Consider the following 19684-nt stretch of genomic DNA (forward strand, 5'->3'; position numbering starts at 1 on the left):
ATGGGAATACGGAGAGGTTGTTGAATACGTATCCCTTCTCGCCTTCAATCTTTTCACATGTTATCAACAGCACAAATTGCAAGGAATTGTTTTCCCACAATTTCCTTCACTTGGAAAGTCACACTCTAATTGCAACTTCATAGTAGAATTATTACCAACACACTCAAAAAATTCATTGGTACCACAAATTAACTATCTTAACACAAAATAACTCGCATGACTGCCTCTTCTCTCTGCTCCTTGCAATGCCATTTCATACTAGTGTACAACACATTAAGACTATCTCACTAAGCTCCGGTCAAGAGGGTAGACGGTGTCAAAGACAACTCTTGCAAAAGTATGTCGAACATCCTGCAGGTTCCCCTGCGCCAACTCCTCATAATTAATCCCACCTTGCTTTGCCGTGAACCCATCCTCTGGACCTCTTGTCACACACTGGAACATCCGACATGCCCTTATATACAAGTCCTGATGAATAAATACCTGGAAAAATTTGGCATACCAATAATGGACAAGTTTATGGCATGTACACATGGATCCATTTAAAACAAATTGAAAGCAGAACAGAGACTTAGCGAATAAAACCAGTTAATTATGGGATGAAGTCATTACTAGCGCATGCACAGAGAGAGAGACATACAACAGAGACATGAGAGGCTCACCAAATTGGAACAAGGTGCTCCAGGGTACCCAGCCAATGCCTGAGAAACAAAATATTGATCAGTCATGTTGGACAGCACCTCCTTGACGGATGCTGCAAGATTCATAACTTCATCTCTCAGTGCTTCTGGATCACTATCCCACTGTTCCTGCAATTGTAGCAATTCTTGGAACCTGGGGCAATGAGGTGTCGAGATTGTCCTTGATATCTGCAGTGCTTCCACTATATCTCCACTATTGTTGATGGTAAGGCTGAACGCAGCTACCGCTAAAGGATGCCTAGGCTTATCGAACAGTGCTTTGTGAAATGCTAAAATTCCGACCCTGAAAACCAGTCAGTAGTATAAATATGATTTAGAGTCTATGGCAGTAAGAGGCAAACGGTGTAATTTGATTATGTATGAACTAGGATCATCCGCGCATCAGTCAGTCAACCTTCCCTTATGGTAATCAAGGCTAAAGCTAACTGTCACCACATCATTACACCCACCCTTCAGAGCCAGCTGGCATTGACATGGCATAGATTATATATTTATGTACAAGATTGGGAATACATTCATGGAAGTACGGTGAAAAAGAAAGTAAACATCTGCTCCAGTCTTTTACAAAGTTTAACTTGTATGTATTAGGAAAAAAAAATGCATTTCTGTTTAGGAAGTTACTGCTCTAAGATAACTATTGAGAACCACAGAAGGTATAGTGTAGACTGTTACTGTATTAGGTGGACAGGGAATGAACATAAGATAAGGACAACTGTGACTGGAAGATTCTTACCATAACATACTATGGCATGGCCTGTTGGGGGCTAAAAGTTCATCCAGCTTGGAAAATAGAGACTGCAAATAGACAAGATTAATTTTTAAGCATTATGCACAACCTTCAATAAAGTGAAAAATCAGAATATAGATCACAGATACCATGAAACAAAATGGGCGTCAATATGCCTGTCAATACTTAAGAATGATGCACTAAATTCCTGAAGATTAATCAACAAGCAATATCTTATCACAAAGCACAGCGTGCAACAACTTGGAAATAATACGCTATTTGTTATAAGGATTAAGGACAGGCATGCTCTGAATTACCAGTAGCATGTTAGATCCCTTGTCACGTCTCTTGAACTCACTTTGGACAAAATATGCCGCCTGCAATTGGAGCACCCATTAGAAATGCATTGCCAGTGATGACACAAGGCAGGTGAAATTGACAGTATTTTACCTGAAATGGTAAAAGTATGTCCAGGACTCCATATTTCCACAGCAACCTCAAAGAAGCTTCAGCAGATCCATAAGCTAGCATGTAGTTTAATTCCATCAAGAGCCTTCCCTACATCAATTTGAAATGAAGTACACATGAGAAACTGATGTGTATAAGTAATATATATTGATAAGAAGTAAGAAAGCAAGTGTTGATGATTGACTTACTTTATCAAGTCTTAGAACTTTGGAAGAGAGAGTTCTAATGCAATAAGCTGTTTCCCTTGAAATACGAAATCCCAAACGGCCAGCAATTCTTATAGCACGGAGAATCCTGGCTGCAGAAATTTAAGCCGTTCAACAGTCATTTCATCAGGAGTAGAAACAGTGCTCAATTACCGAATAGTTTTGATGGGAAAAAAAAACAAATTCAATGTCGGACAAGGACTAACCGCAATCCTCTCCAAATGATTCACCTGCTGGAATCACTGTTTGAACCTACATTAATGCGTGACATCATGAGGAATACCTAATGGACGAAAGATACAACCATGCAAGAATAAAGAGATCATTAACCACATACCCACCTTAGCTTTTCTAATATCTTCCATGCCTCTCACATAGTCATATATTATATTCGCATATGGATCAAAGAACAGGCTGCAGCATTTCAGAGACGCAATTTAGGAATGGATCAGCAGATACCTAATATATAATCACAGCAGGGATATTAAGAGCAATCATAAATCACAATAGTTAACAACATAATTTAGACTAGAATCCAAAGCATCAAGAGCTAATTGGAAAACCCGTTTATGGTAAAGTCTCTCTGCAAAGAATCCCTCCAACGTAGATAATCCTTTTCGTCATAGTCAGGAGGTCTTCCATAATCATCAGTCAGCCTCCTACTGAACCGTTTCCCACAGCTCGTAAAACTTGACACCTATTTTTTTTTTCTGAGAATTAAAATATCATTTTGGAATATCACAATGAGACCTAAAAGTTATGGGGAAGAGAAAAGGAAACAATGCTATACCCTACCGCAAAAGATACATTAAGGTACTAATGAACTGCAAAATCAAGCTAATAGTAGCGAAACAAATGATAGCAAAAGCAACCCAGGAGATCATACATACCTCTACTATGGTGTTATCTATGTGCACATGACATATGGGAAACCGTTTCCCAACTATGACACACCAAGAGAATGCTCTCACGACCTGGATAGGATAGGGATCGGACATGCATTAGTTTCGTGAAAAGAGGAAAGGATAGGCCAATTTACTTATGAGACAGCGCAATATAAGGTCCATAATCTATACACAATAATAAGCAACAGACCTCTTTTAATTGAGCGGAGGTTATGATGTCAAAGTCCTTGGGGGTTCTCCTCAAAATAAGATCCCGCACGCAACCTCCAACGAGGTAAACCTCATATCCTGAGTGAGACACAGCAGGTACAGTACGGTGAGAGGGTGCAGCTAGCGGGCCATAGCGAATTCTATTGACATTCCGAGGTGTGAAAGGGAATTCCTCCGCGTCTGGAACGGAAGGGTATGACGTGATGGAAATCAAGACCTTTTCGCTTGAGGCCGTCAAGAACCTTTCTTGTAGGGTTGGAGATCATGGAAGAGCGGATTCCGAGGGCCCTGGAACTGAGTTTGCTCGGCGCCTCCCCCTGCTGCTGCTCGTCAGAAGCATCATCAACAACCCCAGCGGCTGCAGGAGAGAAATGGCGATGAAGGGAGGAATGGGCAGTGGTGGAGGTGACTTGGGCGTCGAGGGCCGGCACAGCCACAATCGACTGGTACCGAAACTGTCAACAGATGCAATTGAGGCTGAGCTCGGAGAGAACAGTAGTACACTGACTGACTGGAGGATATTGAATAAGGAGAAGCATAATAAAGCTGTATGAGTAAGTCCGTAAGTAATACCAAGCGAAGAAGTCGAAAGCAGGGCGAGGAATCAACAAGAGTTGGGACGGGGGAACGCAGCAGCCGCAAGTCAGAGAGAGCCATGGCCATCGACATAGACTGCGACTGAGCTGAAGCGAAGCGAAAGTGAGCAGAAGGGAGAAGGCAGCACGCAGTAAAACGATGGCCTCTACCAGCCCAATGCAATTCACAGAGGATCTCTTTTTGATGATTTTTTTTTTTTTGGGGGATGAATATAATTCACAGAGGATCTCGGTCCGGATGGGCCTGAGCCTTGTTAGATGATATCTTGATCTTCTACTATTGAAAATAAAAACAAAAATAGATTTTAAATTTAAGATTGCGAAAAGAATAACGTTGTTATATAAAAAGCGTCACCATTCATCACGATAATACAATTTTAAATTATTTATTACTAAAAAGAATAGAAATATAAAAAAAAATTATTCAAAAAAAAGGTAATTTCATAATTAATAAAATATAATTAATTTTAATATAGGAAATATTATATAAGTATATATGAATATAAAATTTTCACAGTTTTTTCTTTTAATTACCGTCTTGATGTTAACACCAAATACACTTAGTGTTATATATAAGTGCATTGATTTTTTTGCTTAACTCTTATAGTAAAATAATATTTTTTTCTTAAATTTAAAAATATATTTCTAGATATTCAGCACACTTTTATAAACTTAAAACTTATAATCCACTTGCCAAAAGAATCACTCATATTGAATTACTTACAGTAAAAGTTTACAAAAAGATACGAGTCAAAGTTCTTATTCTATAAAAATTTTACACAGCATGAAAGCAAGGGTTTGTAGTTAACACAAACCAAGACCTTCATAATTCACAAGGCATGACTACCTTAGGAACTACATATTCTCCCTCCATCTCTTCCTTTTCACATGTAAACTCAGTAGACCAAGTCCCCACTGCCCTGAATATTCCACATTTTTGCAGAATCCTTTTCCACAGTTGCTTGCTAAAGGAACAGGAGAAAAAGAGATGATCCCTGCTCTCCTCTACTTCATAGCATAACTTGCAGATTGTATCAACTCCTAAGCTCCATTTACTCACTCTGTCCAAGGTGACCAACCTATCATGGATAGCTAACCAACTAATAAAGCAGTGTCTAGGCACGCTTGGGGTGAACCAGACAAGCTTGTACCCGGGAGCTTTCCTCTCCTTCCTTCTGAGTGCATCCCAAGTGCTAGAAACAGTAAATTTTCCCGTAGTATTAGCTGCCCACAAAACAGTATCTTGTTTGTAAGGAGCCAAATCAACTTCAGACGCTACAATATTCTCCTCTCATTATCCCTAAAAATCCTTTATCCCCAAACTGTACATCTCAACGCTTCAGTTACAATTGTTGCCAAAGGAATACCATATCTGCCTCTCACTATATTCTGTAAATGGCTCGTCACACCAATTATCAGTCCAAAAGAAAGTATTGTGCCCATTACCAATAGCATGCTTCAGTAAAGGATAGGCCTTAGTCCTTAGCTTAAGGATTTTCCTCCAAGGATAGGAGCAAACATTGGGAATCTTCAATATCCAAAAACTTTTCCCTTTAAGCAGGTAAGCTTCCACCGATGCTATCCAAAGAGAGCCTGCTCTTGTGAATAGCTGCCAAATAAACTTCATAATTCAAGCACAATACCATATTTCTAAATCTTTAACACCCAGGCCTCCTTCAAAACTTCATAATAGGAGCCTAGGATTGCCGTGAAATGATTACTTCCTCATGTTACCATGCTTTTCTTCTCCTTTTCAAACATATAAAATGACCAATCGACCACCCTTACCTAAGATTCTGTTCTCACGGTTGAGAGGTAGCATGCTGTGGGAAACATATGTATATCGCGAGGGAACACGTGGGCTCGATCTTGTTCTGTCTGAGCATATCACAAGGGTTACCATGCCTCGACTTTGTATTACTTAATTATCTATTTTAATGCAATTGGCCTCGGCCCCCTCATCACAAAATACATACATATATATATATATATATATTTAAAAAAAAAGAAAGAAAAAACTTGAATCCCACACAAAAAGATTCGCTACCTGCAATATATACACGAATTATTGACTTATATGCAGGATAGTAGATTGGATGACCTTGTGCACAGCTCAATTGAGCTAGTTAGCGGAAGATTGACTCGGTGAGGTATAGCTCTGCCTATTTGTGCACTGGCTAGTGGCTATGCTACGGATTTTTGCCAATCAAAGAAGGTGAGTGATCATAAGCAATTACGATCTGGAACACTTATTTGCGATAAGTTCTGATTTGATATTTTTCGTCTTCTATGACGAGTGTGGCCGCAAGCAATGCATCCATGCAATAGAGATGACGTTTAAGGTCCGATGACACTAGCTGAAGCGAAAGAAATATTCTGGAAATATAAAATGGATGTGATTTCCTCACCGAAATCTAACAAGTATTTAATTGCAGAAAATTACACGGCCCTCTAATTAACAAAGCAGGTAGAGGTAAGAAACTTTTCGCTCCTTGGACATACTGGTGACGAGTGCTGCTGTCGGATATCTTTCCAGTCTATCATAGACGAGGAGTGGCTCTGCAAAAGTAAGATGCGATTTCCTAGCTAGTGGCATATGCCCCACTCGCTGGGTACGTAACATAGATCCATCAGTCGACTGTCGAAAAAGATGACCTAAGCACATGATAGTTACATCAAACGGAAAAGGGAAACTAAAGATCCTTTTTCTTAATTCCTCATGGTTCTATGAATCAGCTGCCTTCTCAGAGAGGAGCCGAGTGCGATCTTGCCCTGAGCATGAGGGATAATAGCACGACTTGACATTTAACAGATTCTTCATGGCCCCCGATCTTTTCTTCCCGATCACTTTCCTCAATCCCTTCGGACGTTTTCCTTTGCTCCCGTGACTCTCACTTTTGTTAGTCACCGAGTCATGACCCTACAAGACACCAGGGCAGGACAATTTTTCTGATCAGAGATTTGTCATTGACGTGTATCTTGCTAGGTTTTTCACATTTAGCAAAGTAGGAATGACGTCGAGTAATCGGTAGCTCCAAAAATTAAATGCATGAAAGATACTAACCTCGTTTGAATTAACAGATTCACGTATTTCGCTGCTGTCTTCGCTCTTGGATGTAATTTTTGGGGCATCATTAATATCTCCGCCTGCATAGAGGAAAGAAATCGAATACTGTTTGCATCTATATTGCTATTGAAGAGGAGTAGGATATTTGATACTCAGTTATAAATAAGATGAATAAAATTTCCTATTTCTTAGTACTAGATTTATTCATAAGCCTCATTTGTAACCTAATAAAGAAAGGAGGGGAAAAGGCATATATATATATATATAAGATGAATGGGGGGTGAAAGTACAGAAGCTCACATTCATCGGTGTCGTTATCAGAGTCGTCGGCTGATACAGATGCCACGCAATACACTCGGAAACTGGGGGAACCTGGGCAGATGTAATCATCAGATTTGCTAGGAATTCGCATTTTACTTTCATCGTTGTCATCATCCTTGTGCTCATCATTCTCGTCGAGTTTCTCCCGATCCTCTTCATTGATCACCTCCTGCATGGCAACCTGTTCAATAGCTGCGGTCACGGCCTCAATCATCTTCTCCTCTCTCAGTTTCTGCATTTTCCTTTCATCATCTATATCTTCGCTCTTCATCGTGCATTCCTTAGGCTGATGAGTCCCTCTCCCTCCTTCCTCATCCCGGCCCTTCTCCTTTAGTTCCTTTTCCTCGGGAGGAATGCGATCGTTACAGGGGAAAAAGGGGAGGCTGTGCCGGTGATCCTCGTCCTCACGGTCTGGCTTGGAAGTAGAACGGCGAGAAGAGGTATCCTCAGAGGAATCAGGAGCTGCAGCGTCCTCGAGGAGCTCTTTGGTGGAGAGGGTGGACTCTTTGAGAGTCATGGCATCTGCCACTCTTCGCCTCCTCCTTATGTTCTCGAGCCGGTTACGAAGGATGGGCCCCAGTCTTGAAGGCATCACCTCAGTTGATCCTTCACGACCCAACTTGGAGTTGGCACACCCCATCTATCTCTGTCTTAGTAATTAATTATACGTATGTATTAGGGCATGTGTTTGAGATCTCACCACGGGGTGCGTAGACAGATGGAGAGGGGGAAGGGAAGGAAAAAGGAAGAGTTGGAAATGAAGAAAGAAAAGAGATTTTGGGTTTCACCCTGCTCGGGGATTTTGTAATGTGACAGGAGGCCTCTAGAAGATTATTATTATTATTTTCGATTACAAATGAGACTCATAGACTTAATATATTGAAACAAAAATAATAAATATTTAATAAAAAGGTACGAATAATCCTACTGAGTATCGAAATTGAGACTTCTTGATCACCATGCGAGATGTACGTCATTGTGCTATATCTTGTCTTGATTCTAGAAGATGATTATTAGTTAGACTAATTTGCAGCATGCATCAGCTTTCTTGATGTTATTACCGTTAGGAGAACAGCATGGAATTTTCCTTCATGAGCTGGATATTGGAAAAAGGATAATTAAAAGCGAATTTGTTTTTGGAGTTTGGCCTTCCATCCTTACTGGATGGGGACGTTTGTAACCATCAATGACAACAACAACAGCCACCATCGACTCCTCATGCAATTACAATTTTGGTGGCTTCCCACCGCCCCCGCCTCCCAAACAAAACAAACAAATTATGCAAGCAATGCTATTTTCAGAACACAGAAGTAGAACCTCCCAACCCAACTCAACAACTACAAAATAAAGGAGAGCTCCAGCTTTGGTTTTAATGTCCTTTCAGCTGCCATGCCAACTCATAGCTGAACTGTCGTGCGAACAAAATTGCATCCATTAATCAATGTGGGTTGAATCAAGTAGTTTGATGTTTGTTTCGCTTGAACAATGTCTCGATTTGAGTCATTGTAAATATAGAAAATCAATACTGAGAGTGTTTTACTCTTAGTGGGCTGATCCGACTCGAATAGATTATTCGGGGTACAATTGGACTTCTGGATATCGGGTTTTACACAAAAAAAAAAAAAATTGCATGCACTATTGCATTGCTTGCCTACCGTTCTTCTTCTTCTTCTTCTTCAGAGGGAAAGGGTTAATTTTCTCACTCCCGCCAAAAGCAAAGCAAATCGATTGATGCCCTGGCAAAGCAAAGCGGCGGCCGGCGGGTCAGTTGGTTGACCATTAATTAAACTGATGGGCCATTGGGCTTCCCACTCAAAAGAACAATAAGGAGATATGGGCCAACTAAAATGGGCCTGATAATTTTTTTCGGTGTGCAAAATGGGCCTGATAATTTTAACCAGAGGCCGGCTTGGGATGGTCGGGCCCACGTGGGTTGCAGTCTTGTCCGTCTGGATCTGACTGAGCAGATGTCATGTTCGTTCGTTCGTTCGTTCGTTCATTAGTTAGGGTTTTCTTTTGGTCGGGTCGGCGGTCTGGGTGAGATATTCATTCCACGGATTCTTTTCTTTCTCTCATTTCATTCATCATCGCCAATTCATCATCTGTTGTATAATGTATTGCAGACCAGGCGAGACGAAGGCGCCGGCAAGAAAGTAGCATTTACCAGTAGCAGCAGAAGACAGTTCGCAGTTCGCGCCGTACCCCTCCTTCCGCTCTCGACATTGTCATGGACGCTTCATCTCTTAACTCCGCTGAATTACAGCGACTCATCTCTGTGAGTGTTTTTTTTTTCCCGTTCTTCTTGCTTTGCTGCAGTTTCAGCTCCATTCTTTCTTTCTTTCTGACACCTAAGCTTCTGAATGTTACTGGTGAGAGGGGGGGAGGAGAGGGAGAAACTTCGTTTCCTTGTCGTATTTTTGATCAGTTATGTTTCTCTTGTGAAACATCAATGATATCAGAACTGAAAGAAAGACAAGTATCAGAAAACTAAGGATTGGACCAAGTCCAAGTAGTATCAGAAACCTTTGATACTTTTAAGCTATCAGAGCTTGTTTCCTCCACTCCAGCCTTTATTGAGTTTTCCTGCTTTCTCATTTTTCTTTTTCCAGGTTTGTGTTTCTCATTTGTTGCAGCCCAGCCCTACATCAAACTTCTTGAATTTCTTAATTGCAGATGTACTGAGTGCTCGAATGATTCCCATTCACCTGTACTGCTTTTCCTTTTGTTTTCCCCCCTAAATCTTGGATAATCGTGCGTTGATTCATTCCCGAATGGGCCAAAAGTTCCTACAATGTTCAGAAACAACTAATAAAAACACAGAAAGTGACAATACGTCAAAGCGGGGACAAAACAACTAAATCAATACCCTATTCTCCCTAGGCTTCAAATTGAAAGTAAAAACTGCTAGAATAAAGTTTTGCTTCAAGCTTTGGAATGGAAGCTCATCTTGAAGACACTGATTGACTTGCTAAACAATATGAACTTGAAGATTTTGATCTGAAAATCCAAATGTATTGTGCACTCTATCATGATAATAACAGAACAAAATCTTTTTTCTCCACGAACGGACAGCCATATGTAGTTCCATCTACCAATCTTCAGCTGCTCTCTGTAAGTAAGCCTTTACAACTCTGAACTTTCTCAGAAGCAAAATAAATCAGGAGAAGATGATCTCTATTTTCTGCTTCTCTCCACGCTAATCACCAAGAGAGGCATTGCTCAAAGTTCCCTTCTATCTAACCTCTGTCCAGAATAGCAAGTCAAGAAATAATGGATGGTCAGCCAGAAAGAATTCAGCTCACGCCAATCCTTCAGAATAACCGACCTGCTTCACACCTGAGTATTCCTCAATATAATGTCAGTGCTGGCCCTCTGAACTATATAAAGAATCTTCTCATTAAGATCACCAGCTTAAGCATCATATTTCCTTGGCCAATTCCATTGACTGGACCTGAGTACATAACTGAGCCTCTCTCTTGAAATTTTCGTCAGGAATCTTTCATAACCTCTACTAAAATAGTCAGCCAGCCATGGAAGAGCACCCATTGAAAGCCATCTAATACGGCAAACTTCTGTATGGCCTAGCCAGTTCTCCTAGCTTCAGTGATTTCCTACACCCGAAAGAGCTCCAGCTCTGCGGCTTGTGAGTCCAGGTGGTCCTTCATGTTAGTTGGTAATCTGCATCCAACCATCCTTGATGATCCACAGCAAACAAGAAGCAACAATAAATTGCTCAAAACGGCGAGCTTTATTCCATAACTCTGGCTCCCTACCCATGGTCACATTGCACTTTTGGCAGAGAGAGAATAGACCAATTACCCTTTTCCCCCTTGACAACAGCATGCATTGATGCCCGTCCAAAGAATAGACTTACATTTCTGCTGAATTGGCTGTATAACTTTTGTAGGAGGAATACAGCTAGCCATACCAAATAAGACAAGAGATGATGAGCTGCAGCCTGCCAGAATATGATAGAGATTTGACTCTTTAAACTTGTGGTAGATGGAAAGAGCTAGAGGCCTAAGTTTTTTGACTCTCGTAGGAGTTGAAGTTACCAAATTTACCAAGAGTCTGCTGTTGCTCTTGTCGTATCTTATCCTTTATAGTGGGGTTAAAGCGAATTGATGTGTGCTCTTTGTTCGATTGAGGCCCTGAGATATTTTGTCTTTTCGCGGTATGTGTATTAGGAACTAACGTTTCCAGCTGTAGCTTCCATTAAGAGGAGCACAGCACCACAGTATCTTCTACTTCTCTTTGTTTTTTTTTTTTTTTTTTGGTTTGGGTTGTGGGGGGGGTGGGGGCGGGGCGAGGGAGGTCCAGTGAAGGGACCTACCTCCTCTGCTGTAAGTTATTAGATAGGCTTCAAAAGGATCCCGGGGGCGGGGGAGGTCCAGTGAAGGGACCTATCTCCTCTGCTATCAGTTAGATCGGCTTCAAAAGGATCCCGGGCCTTCCTCTCTAGGCTAATTTAATAGTTTAAAGTGCAACTGATCAGTCCTGCAAAGGGACCATAAAAGCTCCTGAATTTACCAAAGACAAAATTTGCTCTGCTCGATATCCCTGAGAAATGCTTTTTAGACTTCTTTATTATCTGGCTCTGAAATGATGGACGGTATCTAACTAGAAGTTATACTGTGAGGATGCAGCAAGAGAAGGAAAGGGCAATGATGAATGAGATGGTAGCTAAGCTTACGAGTGCATGCTGGGACAAATGCATAACGGGCACCCCAGGGAGCAAGTTCAGCTCCAGCGAATCCTCATGCCTCTCCAACTGTGCGCAGCGTTACATGGACATGAGCATCATCATTATGAAGCGCTTTCAATCCATGCAGTAGGCTCTGTTTTTAGGAGCAACCTTGAATTTATATATCGTTCATCTGTCTTTTGGGAATTGGATTGGCTGATCTCTTTGATGTGTTGGAATTTGACAGGATATAAGCAGTAGACTGAGAATCAAAATGTTGAGATCCCAGTAACGTATTGGAGGGAATTATATTAAATCTCTTTGAAAATGAAAGGGGTATATCGGCAACATATTCTGGCAAGTTTCTATATTTTTCTCGATTTGTGAGGCCCAAGGGTGTAAGTTCGACTGATTCAGAAGCAGGAACCTGGCCCGCCCCAAGCCTCAGCTTCGATCCATTCGAACTGTTAGAATGGGAATGGACAGCAAAGGATACAAATGTTTCTATATATTTGAGTGAAGGGATGCATGCATGCCAAAGCTTGTCTATCGCCATCACATGTTCCCAATCTAAATCTAAAAACTATCCATAAAGTTTTGTACATTTTTTAGCCTTCATAGAGAGAGTATGACATGTCTTAATACTCTTGTAATTTTATTTATTTATGATATTATATTTTCAATGAATATAAAAGAAATATTGTCCTTTGTATTTTTTGTCTTATCAGGCATAAATTAAAAAATTGTTTTGCTTAATAATTTATCTGTTATTATTATATATCTTTATCTAATTTTTTTAAAAAAAGACATCTTCTCATTACTTTTTATAATTTTATTAGGCATAATTTAGAAAATGCATAAAGAGGAAAATCGATGGATATATTTCTTTTTCATATTTTCGTAAGGAAGTTTTCATAGTGTAATTTATTAAGACAGCCACTACTTATAGGGTGTATTTTTTTCGATATGAAGAGATATTTCCTTAGTTAAATTTATTTTGAATTACTGAATTCTAATTAATTAATTACACAAATAAAAAATGAGAATTCCACACCAAATAAATAATTAGAGAGTGTATTTTTTTTAATAAAATGCTTTACCATTACTGAATTCAACACAAAAAAAAAGAGAATTTCTCAATTCTCTAATAAAGCGGTCTAATCGCAAGAACAAAATGAGAATTTAACACAAAATGTAAGTTCTAGGGAGAAAAATAAAAGATTAAAATTAGCAATTTACAATTAATTGGGTGAAGTATATAGTTAAAAATGGGCTTCTCATACATAAGGATCTATTTCATCAAACTTTTATTATCGGTTAAAGCAACCCACTAGAAGCCTCTAAACCTCTTTGGAGTAAGCTTTTTAACATTATAAATAATATATGTGTGTGTACCCATTTGATTGCTTTCATATATACATATATATATATATATATATAGGCTCACACACACACACACATATATACCCGATCTCCCTCCGAGTCACAGCTCAAGCTGAGAGAAATCAGAATCGAGAGATGCCCGGCTTCCTTGGCCCGATTGATCGAATGTACGGTACTAATTACTTTGGGTACGTGCGTAGTGCGTTCCACCTCATGTACGTGTAGAGAGCAGCAGTGCGTCAGTGGGCCGATCTTTTCGGATGGGGTTTGATTGCATATGATATCGGCAATTTGATTATAATTAATTAATTAAAACAATATCTTTCTTCAAGCAATCTGGAAACTATTAGGAATATTTCAACCAAGACAACGTTCGTCCTATTCCTAAATATGGGTCTCCCTTGTGCTTGCATATTTTTCGAACAAGAATCTCTCTTCTATCTATCCATGTCTCTGCTTCCTTTTTTCTCTTTCAAGTTAGCTAGTTCACCTCTATATATAAACATATATTTATATACATAGATATATACATATAAAGCTAGCTAGCTAGATGCACTACTGCGCAGTGTATACGTATATATATATATATATATATGAGTCTATATAGGCGTAGCTGGATGTACCTATAAGTGGCAATCTCTTTATATTCACGTACAAATTATGACATAGCTGCATGCATAATATGATATAGAGATGTGATGGATGTCGTATTAAGATCAATGCTCATAATATGTGAGTGCTAAATCTTAATTCAGGGACTATCGATCTATTTAATAACCAAGTCATGTATCATCTATGTATAGGACGACTTCCATGCCTGATTGAACCGAGTAAAATTATATATGTATCACAGCAACTTCACATTTACTATATGCTACATTACTTTTTTTTTTTTTTACCTTGATATTCGCAAAGTTAATAGGGTACCGGCTAATCCAGTTTAAGTCGGTTGGACTCATTAAATGGTAAACTATCATAATGTGAATTTTCTTTATTTATAACTTGAACTCGAGTCGGTGCATATTTCATTATTTTGACATCGAATACTATTGCAATAACGAGACATGCATATTGGAGGGTGCGTGCTTTCAAATATATATATATATATATATATATAGTTGACCGCTTTCTTTTATTTTCTGCAGCTTCAAGGACTAGTTAATTAAATGATCATGCATAAGAAGATTATATATGGATATATATATATATATGCATGTACATAAAAAAAATTAATTTTCCTCAAATAAAATTTCAAATTAAAGTATTATAAATGAAAAAAATCTACGTTTGAAGAGTTTTATACCTTAATGGGCCGATCCAATTGAACTGAATTATTTGTTATTCATTGAGTTTCTGAATATTAATGTGCATGTTGATTTTTTTTGTGTGTACTCCGATATCCATAAAACCAATGGGTTTCAACTAATTCAGTTTGAGACGGATTATCTATTAATGAGTAAAACTCCCAATAAATGATTTCTATTATCTACAAGACTTGAATTCGAGACTCTACTCGAACCGTTTGATCCAACCTTTGTTAATAAAAAAAAATTGCTCTTTAATCTTTAGATTTTATCTCGACCAAAATAGGACCTAGGTAGCGAAGCTATAAGCTCCCCCGGACATCTAAACGTAATATATAGGCTATTTTACAAGTTTTTTTTTTGCATAGAATTAATTAATTTGCAATGAAGAGATGAAGACGGAAAGGGCGGGTTAAGGAAAAGGCATAGCCAAACAAAGAAGATGTCATGTGGGACTAAAATATGAGTTGTCATCCTTAAACACCCACTTGGTGGGTGACACATCGGAAACGATTCACTGTGGGGCCCCACATACCCCGGAGCAGCTTATTGTATTATTGAATTGTTGGTATATATCAGAGAAGGTGTAGCGCAGTGCCGTATGCTTTCATTTGATAATTGAGAAGTTTTAGATTCAATACTCAATATGAGATTTTATGTACTCATTTATTAGTTATTAGATTTTTTTTTCATAGTATTAGGTTCACGGATCTCTTTTGTAATGAAAAAAAAGTAATGTGTCACATTATTATTTATTTATTTTTAAAGAGAAGGTAGAAAATTAATTGATATATGGCTCTAGCAATTGGGCTTTTTTTTGTGGGTGTATAAATAAAGATATATGTATATAAGTTATTGGGCCTCGCTGGGAGGGAAAGCTGGCTGTTTCGCGCTTGCTTACAAAGTGAGAGAATGGTCCATTTATGGTTAAATGGAGCCATTTGGCCCAGAAAGCTGTTTGGATATTGTGTCCAACTTTAGACCTCAATTTGGGTTAGGAACCCACCTTCCTCGTCACTTGATCTATCTAAAATTAGATCCTATTAGGTTCACACATTAGTATTTTACTTTTTCTATTCTTGGATCGGCGAGGTACATAGATCCCTGATCGGGTAATAGCATGATCAAGGCCAGCTTGGCTCGGGATCGATTTTCTATTCATTTTGTACGTTTGAGGGTTACCCAAACTCGGATGTAGCCTCTCTCTTTTCTTTTCTTTTTTTTCCTTTCTTTTGGGTTACAAGGGAATGTAGCGTAATTTTATCTTAATGAAGTATAACATACCTATAAACAACCCCCTCTCCCAAAAAATAGATAAATAAATTTACAACATCGTTTCTCTTCTTATATGATATTTTCTTCGTCTTTTAGCCTTCTAGAGTGCTGGTACACTGGAGGCGTGATCATGTGCCTTTTGCAATTTGCATATACCGGACTAGCTATTATATATCTCTGAATATATAAATCTGAGCAAAAAAATCATGCATCTACGCCAGACTTAATTGCATTCTAGCTAGCTCGTATGGAAATTATTCTTCCAGTATTGGGCTCGTAAGAGGATTCAAGTAGTTAAGGAACATATTAATGTGTGTATACGTGTAAAGAAAAGGGACCAAAAAACTCTTTTACTATTTGAGTCAACCTTCTCGCGACTTGGGTATAAGGAGTGATTGCATTTACTGACACACTAACCAATTTTAGCTATTCCACGGAATATTGTCCCATACAACTTGACTTGAGTTAGGTAGCTAGTATTTTCTCTTGTGTCACTATATAAATGCAGGCACCGCCGCCCCCCTCCTCAATACCGATCAGTCGAGAGATCAATTATTACCTACACAATCAATTAGCGATTGCTTCTTTGGAGGTTTCCACACCAATCTCCTGCACTTAATCTTCCTTATATTGTTCGTGCATATATATATATATATACACCATGGTCATTCACCAGCCATCGTCGACGTTGGCTTTTGCTTTTGGCCTTATGGGTATATGTCTCAATTCTACTCATAACTTCCATTATACGTACTCCACTTATCTTATAATTAATTCTCTCCCCCCCCCTCGCTTAAACGTCTAACTAATGCCTGGCAATATATATATATATAATATTATATCTTCAAGTTATCCAATTCTATATATATATATATGTATATATATGTAATGTGACATATATGCGCGCGCGCGCGTGCGTGTGTGCATTTCATAGTACTTGGGGGTTCATGCAACCGGCAAGAAGTGCCTCATTGTTATCATTATTATATTATTACGATTATCAACACCATCGTCATCATCACATTATTACTACTTATTATTGTTATTATTTTTATTATTATTTTTATTTTTATTGTTATTATTGTTATTATTATTTATGACGGCTTATCACTGTTATTTAAGTATTATTATACGTTTGTCCACATCTTTTAAACCAGAAATAAGTGAACATATTTATGCATCGGAGACATCCTCAATAAATATATATAGGCGAAGGACCGATCGATCTATTGTTTCCGTAGCATTTTTCCTGTGGAATGAAGAGATGGCAGATGAATTCTTCTGCATGCTTTAAGTTGTACAGCATATATTGTCAACCGAGGGTGTATCGCTGCGTACATCTATCATATCAACGGCCATTTCTGATATATATATATATATATATATATATATGGGAAATGACTAATCTCTGTCTTTTTAATTGTTCTGCGTTGTAGGTAACATTATTTCCTTCATAACCTTCCTGGCTCCGCTGTAAGTATTTTATTCGCTTAATAATAATAATTTAAAAAAATGCAAAGAGCACTTTTGCATTAGATGAAGCTTGGATATAATTAATTAGTCACGCATGATTATATATATGCATCGTTCATAAAAAAATAATAAATAAAAAGAGATCGAAATATTTAAATAAAAAGTAAGGGCTATATAAGCATGGGCTAATTATTTGATTACTGGCTGCATGGGATATGCAGGCCAACATTCTATCAGATCTACAAGAGAAAGTCAACGGAAGGGTTTCAATCTATTCCGTACTCGGTTTCCCTGCTGAGCGCGACGCTTCTGGTATATTACGGACTGCTGAAAAAGGATACCCTCATTATCACCATTAATGCTTTTGGATGCTTGATAGAGACTGCATATGTTGCTGCTTACCTTCTCTATGCATCAAAGAAGGCTAGGGTATGTCTGTCTGTCGATCAGTCATTTTATATATACGTTCATTAATTTATATAGCTTAATTTTTGTGTCCATTAATTTAATTTTTATACTGTCGTGTCTCTCCATCTAGATTTAGTAGTTTGGTAAAATTTAACTAACTGAATTGATACATAAAATAACATGCATGCGTGCACAGATGCTGACGTTGAAGCTTCTGGTGGGGATGAACGTATTGGGTTATGGAGCGGTGCTGCTGGGGACAATGTTCCTAGCACGAGGTTCCCCGGAAAACCGAGCTCATATTCTCGGTTGGATTTGCATGGCATTCTCCCTCAGTGTTTTCGCAGCTCCACTCTGCATCATGGTACACGCGCACATATATAATTCACTGACCGAGATGACAACAATCATATATATATATATATATCGTAATTATTGTATATAAACATGTAGATGCATGCATATATATATATATATATATATATATATATACTGACACGTAATTGTTATATATGTGTGTGCGTGCGTGTGTTAATTTGGATTGTTTTTGGGTGGCATGCGGACAGAGGAAAGTAATTAGAACGAAAAGTGTGGAGTACGTGCCATTTTCTCTGTCACTGTTTCTCACGCTTGGGGCGGTCGTTTGGTTCTTCTATGGCTTTGTCAAGGCCGACTACTTCATTGCCGTGAGTACACGTCTTCGATTGTACTTGTTTTCTTTCTGATCAAGTACTGCACGCATGGTTTTGTTCTTTCTGTTCCTTTTCTCTTTCTTTTTACTCAGCTAATTATAATTATTTAATTGCTTTAACTTAGTTCCCTAGCTAATCTTATTATGTTTATGTTTTGGCAACATTACTCAGGTACCCAATGTGTTGGGATTTATTTTTGGGGTGGTCCAGATGGCACTCTACTTCATGTACAGGAACGCAAAGAAACTCATCCAAGAGGTAAAGCCCGTGGCTACCGACGGTAACCTGCATCAGCTGAAGGAGCAGATGATAGATGTGGTGAAACTGAGTGCACTCGTGTGCCCGGAGCTTAACCCAGTGCTCAAAGATATCACCAATAGTGTCACGACTGTCAATAATGAATTGGAAGATGACCATCATCCTCAAGCACTTGCTCTAACTGACCAGGAAACGCTGCCCAAAGAAACTGAAATATGTGCTTACACTGACGATTCCCCATTGTCCAACAATATTCATATGATCAAAGTTCAAGTGATCACATGACGAGTGTACGTCTACGTACGTATATATTCCAATTAGACGTGGAGATAGCACTTACTATGTGGGTAATTAGGTTATTTTGAAGTCTTGATTAAGTTCGGCTCCAATTTAACTAATTTCATGTGTATGTGTGCGTAGTCATCAAAGCTGGCTTCAATGTCACGCACACGAACACATATATACATATATTTTTGTAATTTGAAACCTTAATGTCTCTCTTCCTAACTTTGTTAATTGGCTTCTTAATTATGTAGCAAGCTAGCTTATAATCTGTAATTGTAGTTATGTCAATTGCTACATCCATTATTAAGATCTATTGATGTCAGTTATTAAAAGTGTGTTTGATTTTAGAGTTAAGTAGAGCTGGATTTTGATTTTAATTAGGATTTAATGATTGTAATGTTGAATTATGAGAAAAAGTATGAAAAAAGTAATGAATAGTTGAGAGAATTTAGTATTAAAAATTGAATTGAATGGTTAAAAAATTGAAGAAAAGAAAAATAATAATAATTGTGTTGTTAATTTTTGTTGTGTATTTAATAAAATTAAAATTAAAGTTAAAATTTTAAAAATCGATTCTAAAACCAAACGGGTTATAATATTTTATATGGAAATATATCTAGTTTGTCATACTGTCTATTCGAGAAGGCAACTAATCCCATCAGCAATCAATGTATACTGTTTGACGATTTCAAATTATATAGTAATAATTTATCAATGTAAA

General features: G+C 38.3%; 4 protein-coding genes across 4 annotated transcripts; 2 read left to right on the forward strand and 2 right to left on the reverse strand.

The window, feature by feature from the left end:
- Window positions 1–17: 17 nt before the first annotated feature.
- On the reverse strand, window positions 18–3998 carry LOC116214964 (CCA-adding enzyme-like). Its single transcript, XM_031550500.1, has 13 exons — window positions 3791–3998; window positions 3435–3672; window positions 3198–3295; window positions 2993–3076; window positions 2666–2799; window positions 2444–2516; window positions 2309–2354; window positions 2085–2194; window positions 1879–1986; window positions 1746–1805; window positions 1435–1496; window positions 663–984; window positions 18–483 (listed from the first exon to the last, which is right to left on the reverse strand). Exons 1-13 carry the CDS (start codon window positions 3884–3886, stop codon window positions 280–282), a joined length of 1635 nt encoding a protein of 544 aa, XP_031406360.1. The 5' UTR covers window positions 3887–3998; the 3' UTR covers window positions 18–279.
- A 2173-nt stretch (window positions 3999–6171) lies between these two features.
- LOC116212707 lies at window positions 6172–7985 on the reverse strand. The gene is made up of 3 exons (XM_031547355.1): window positions 7181–7985; window positions 6878–6960; window positions 6172–6733 (listed from the first exon to the last, which is right to left on the reverse strand). Exons 1-3 carry the CDS (start codon window positions 7839–7841, stop codon window positions 6539–6541), a joined length of 939 nt encoding a protein of 312 aa, XP_031403215.1. The 5' UTR covers window positions 7842–7985; the 3' UTR covers window positions 6172–6538.
- A 1131-nt stretch (window positions 7986–9116) lies between these two features.
- On the forward strand, window positions 9117–12246 carry LOC116215335 (mitochondrial import inner membrane translocase subunit TIM8). The gene is made up of 4 exons (XM_031551005.1): window positions 9117–9238; window positions 9325–9476; window positions 11848–12032; window positions 12133–12246. Exons 2-4 carry the CDS (start codon window positions 9429–9431, stop codon window positions 12137–12139), a joined length of 240 nt encoding a protein of 79 aa, XP_031406865.1. The 5' UTR covers window positions 9117–9238; window positions 9325–9428; the 3' UTR covers window positions 12140–12246.
- Window positions 12247–16365: 4119 nt separating this feature from the next.
- LOC116213172 (bidirectional sugar transporter SWEET9-like) lies at window positions 16366–19251 on the forward strand. Its single transcript, XM_031548019.1, has 6 exons — window positions 16366–16560; window positions 17284–17320; window positions 17542–17749; window positions 17925–18092; window positions 18295–18414; window positions 18592–19251. The coding sequence occupies exons 1-6, from the start codon at window positions 16509–16511 to the stop codon at window positions 18961–18963; spliced, it is 957 nt and encodes a 318-aa protein (XP_031403879.1). The 5' UTR covers window positions 16366–16508; the 3' UTR covers window positions 18964–19251.
- Window positions 19252–19684: the final 433 nt, after the last annotated feature.

Source organism: Punica granatum, chromosome 7 (assembly GCF_007655135.1).
Source record: "Punica granatum isolate Tunisia-2019 chromosome 7, ASM765513v2, whole genome shotgun sequence".
Classification (NCBI taxonomy): domain Eukaryota; kingdom Viridiplantae; phylum Streptophyta; class Magnoliopsida; order Myrtales; family Lythraceae; genus Punica; species Punica granatum.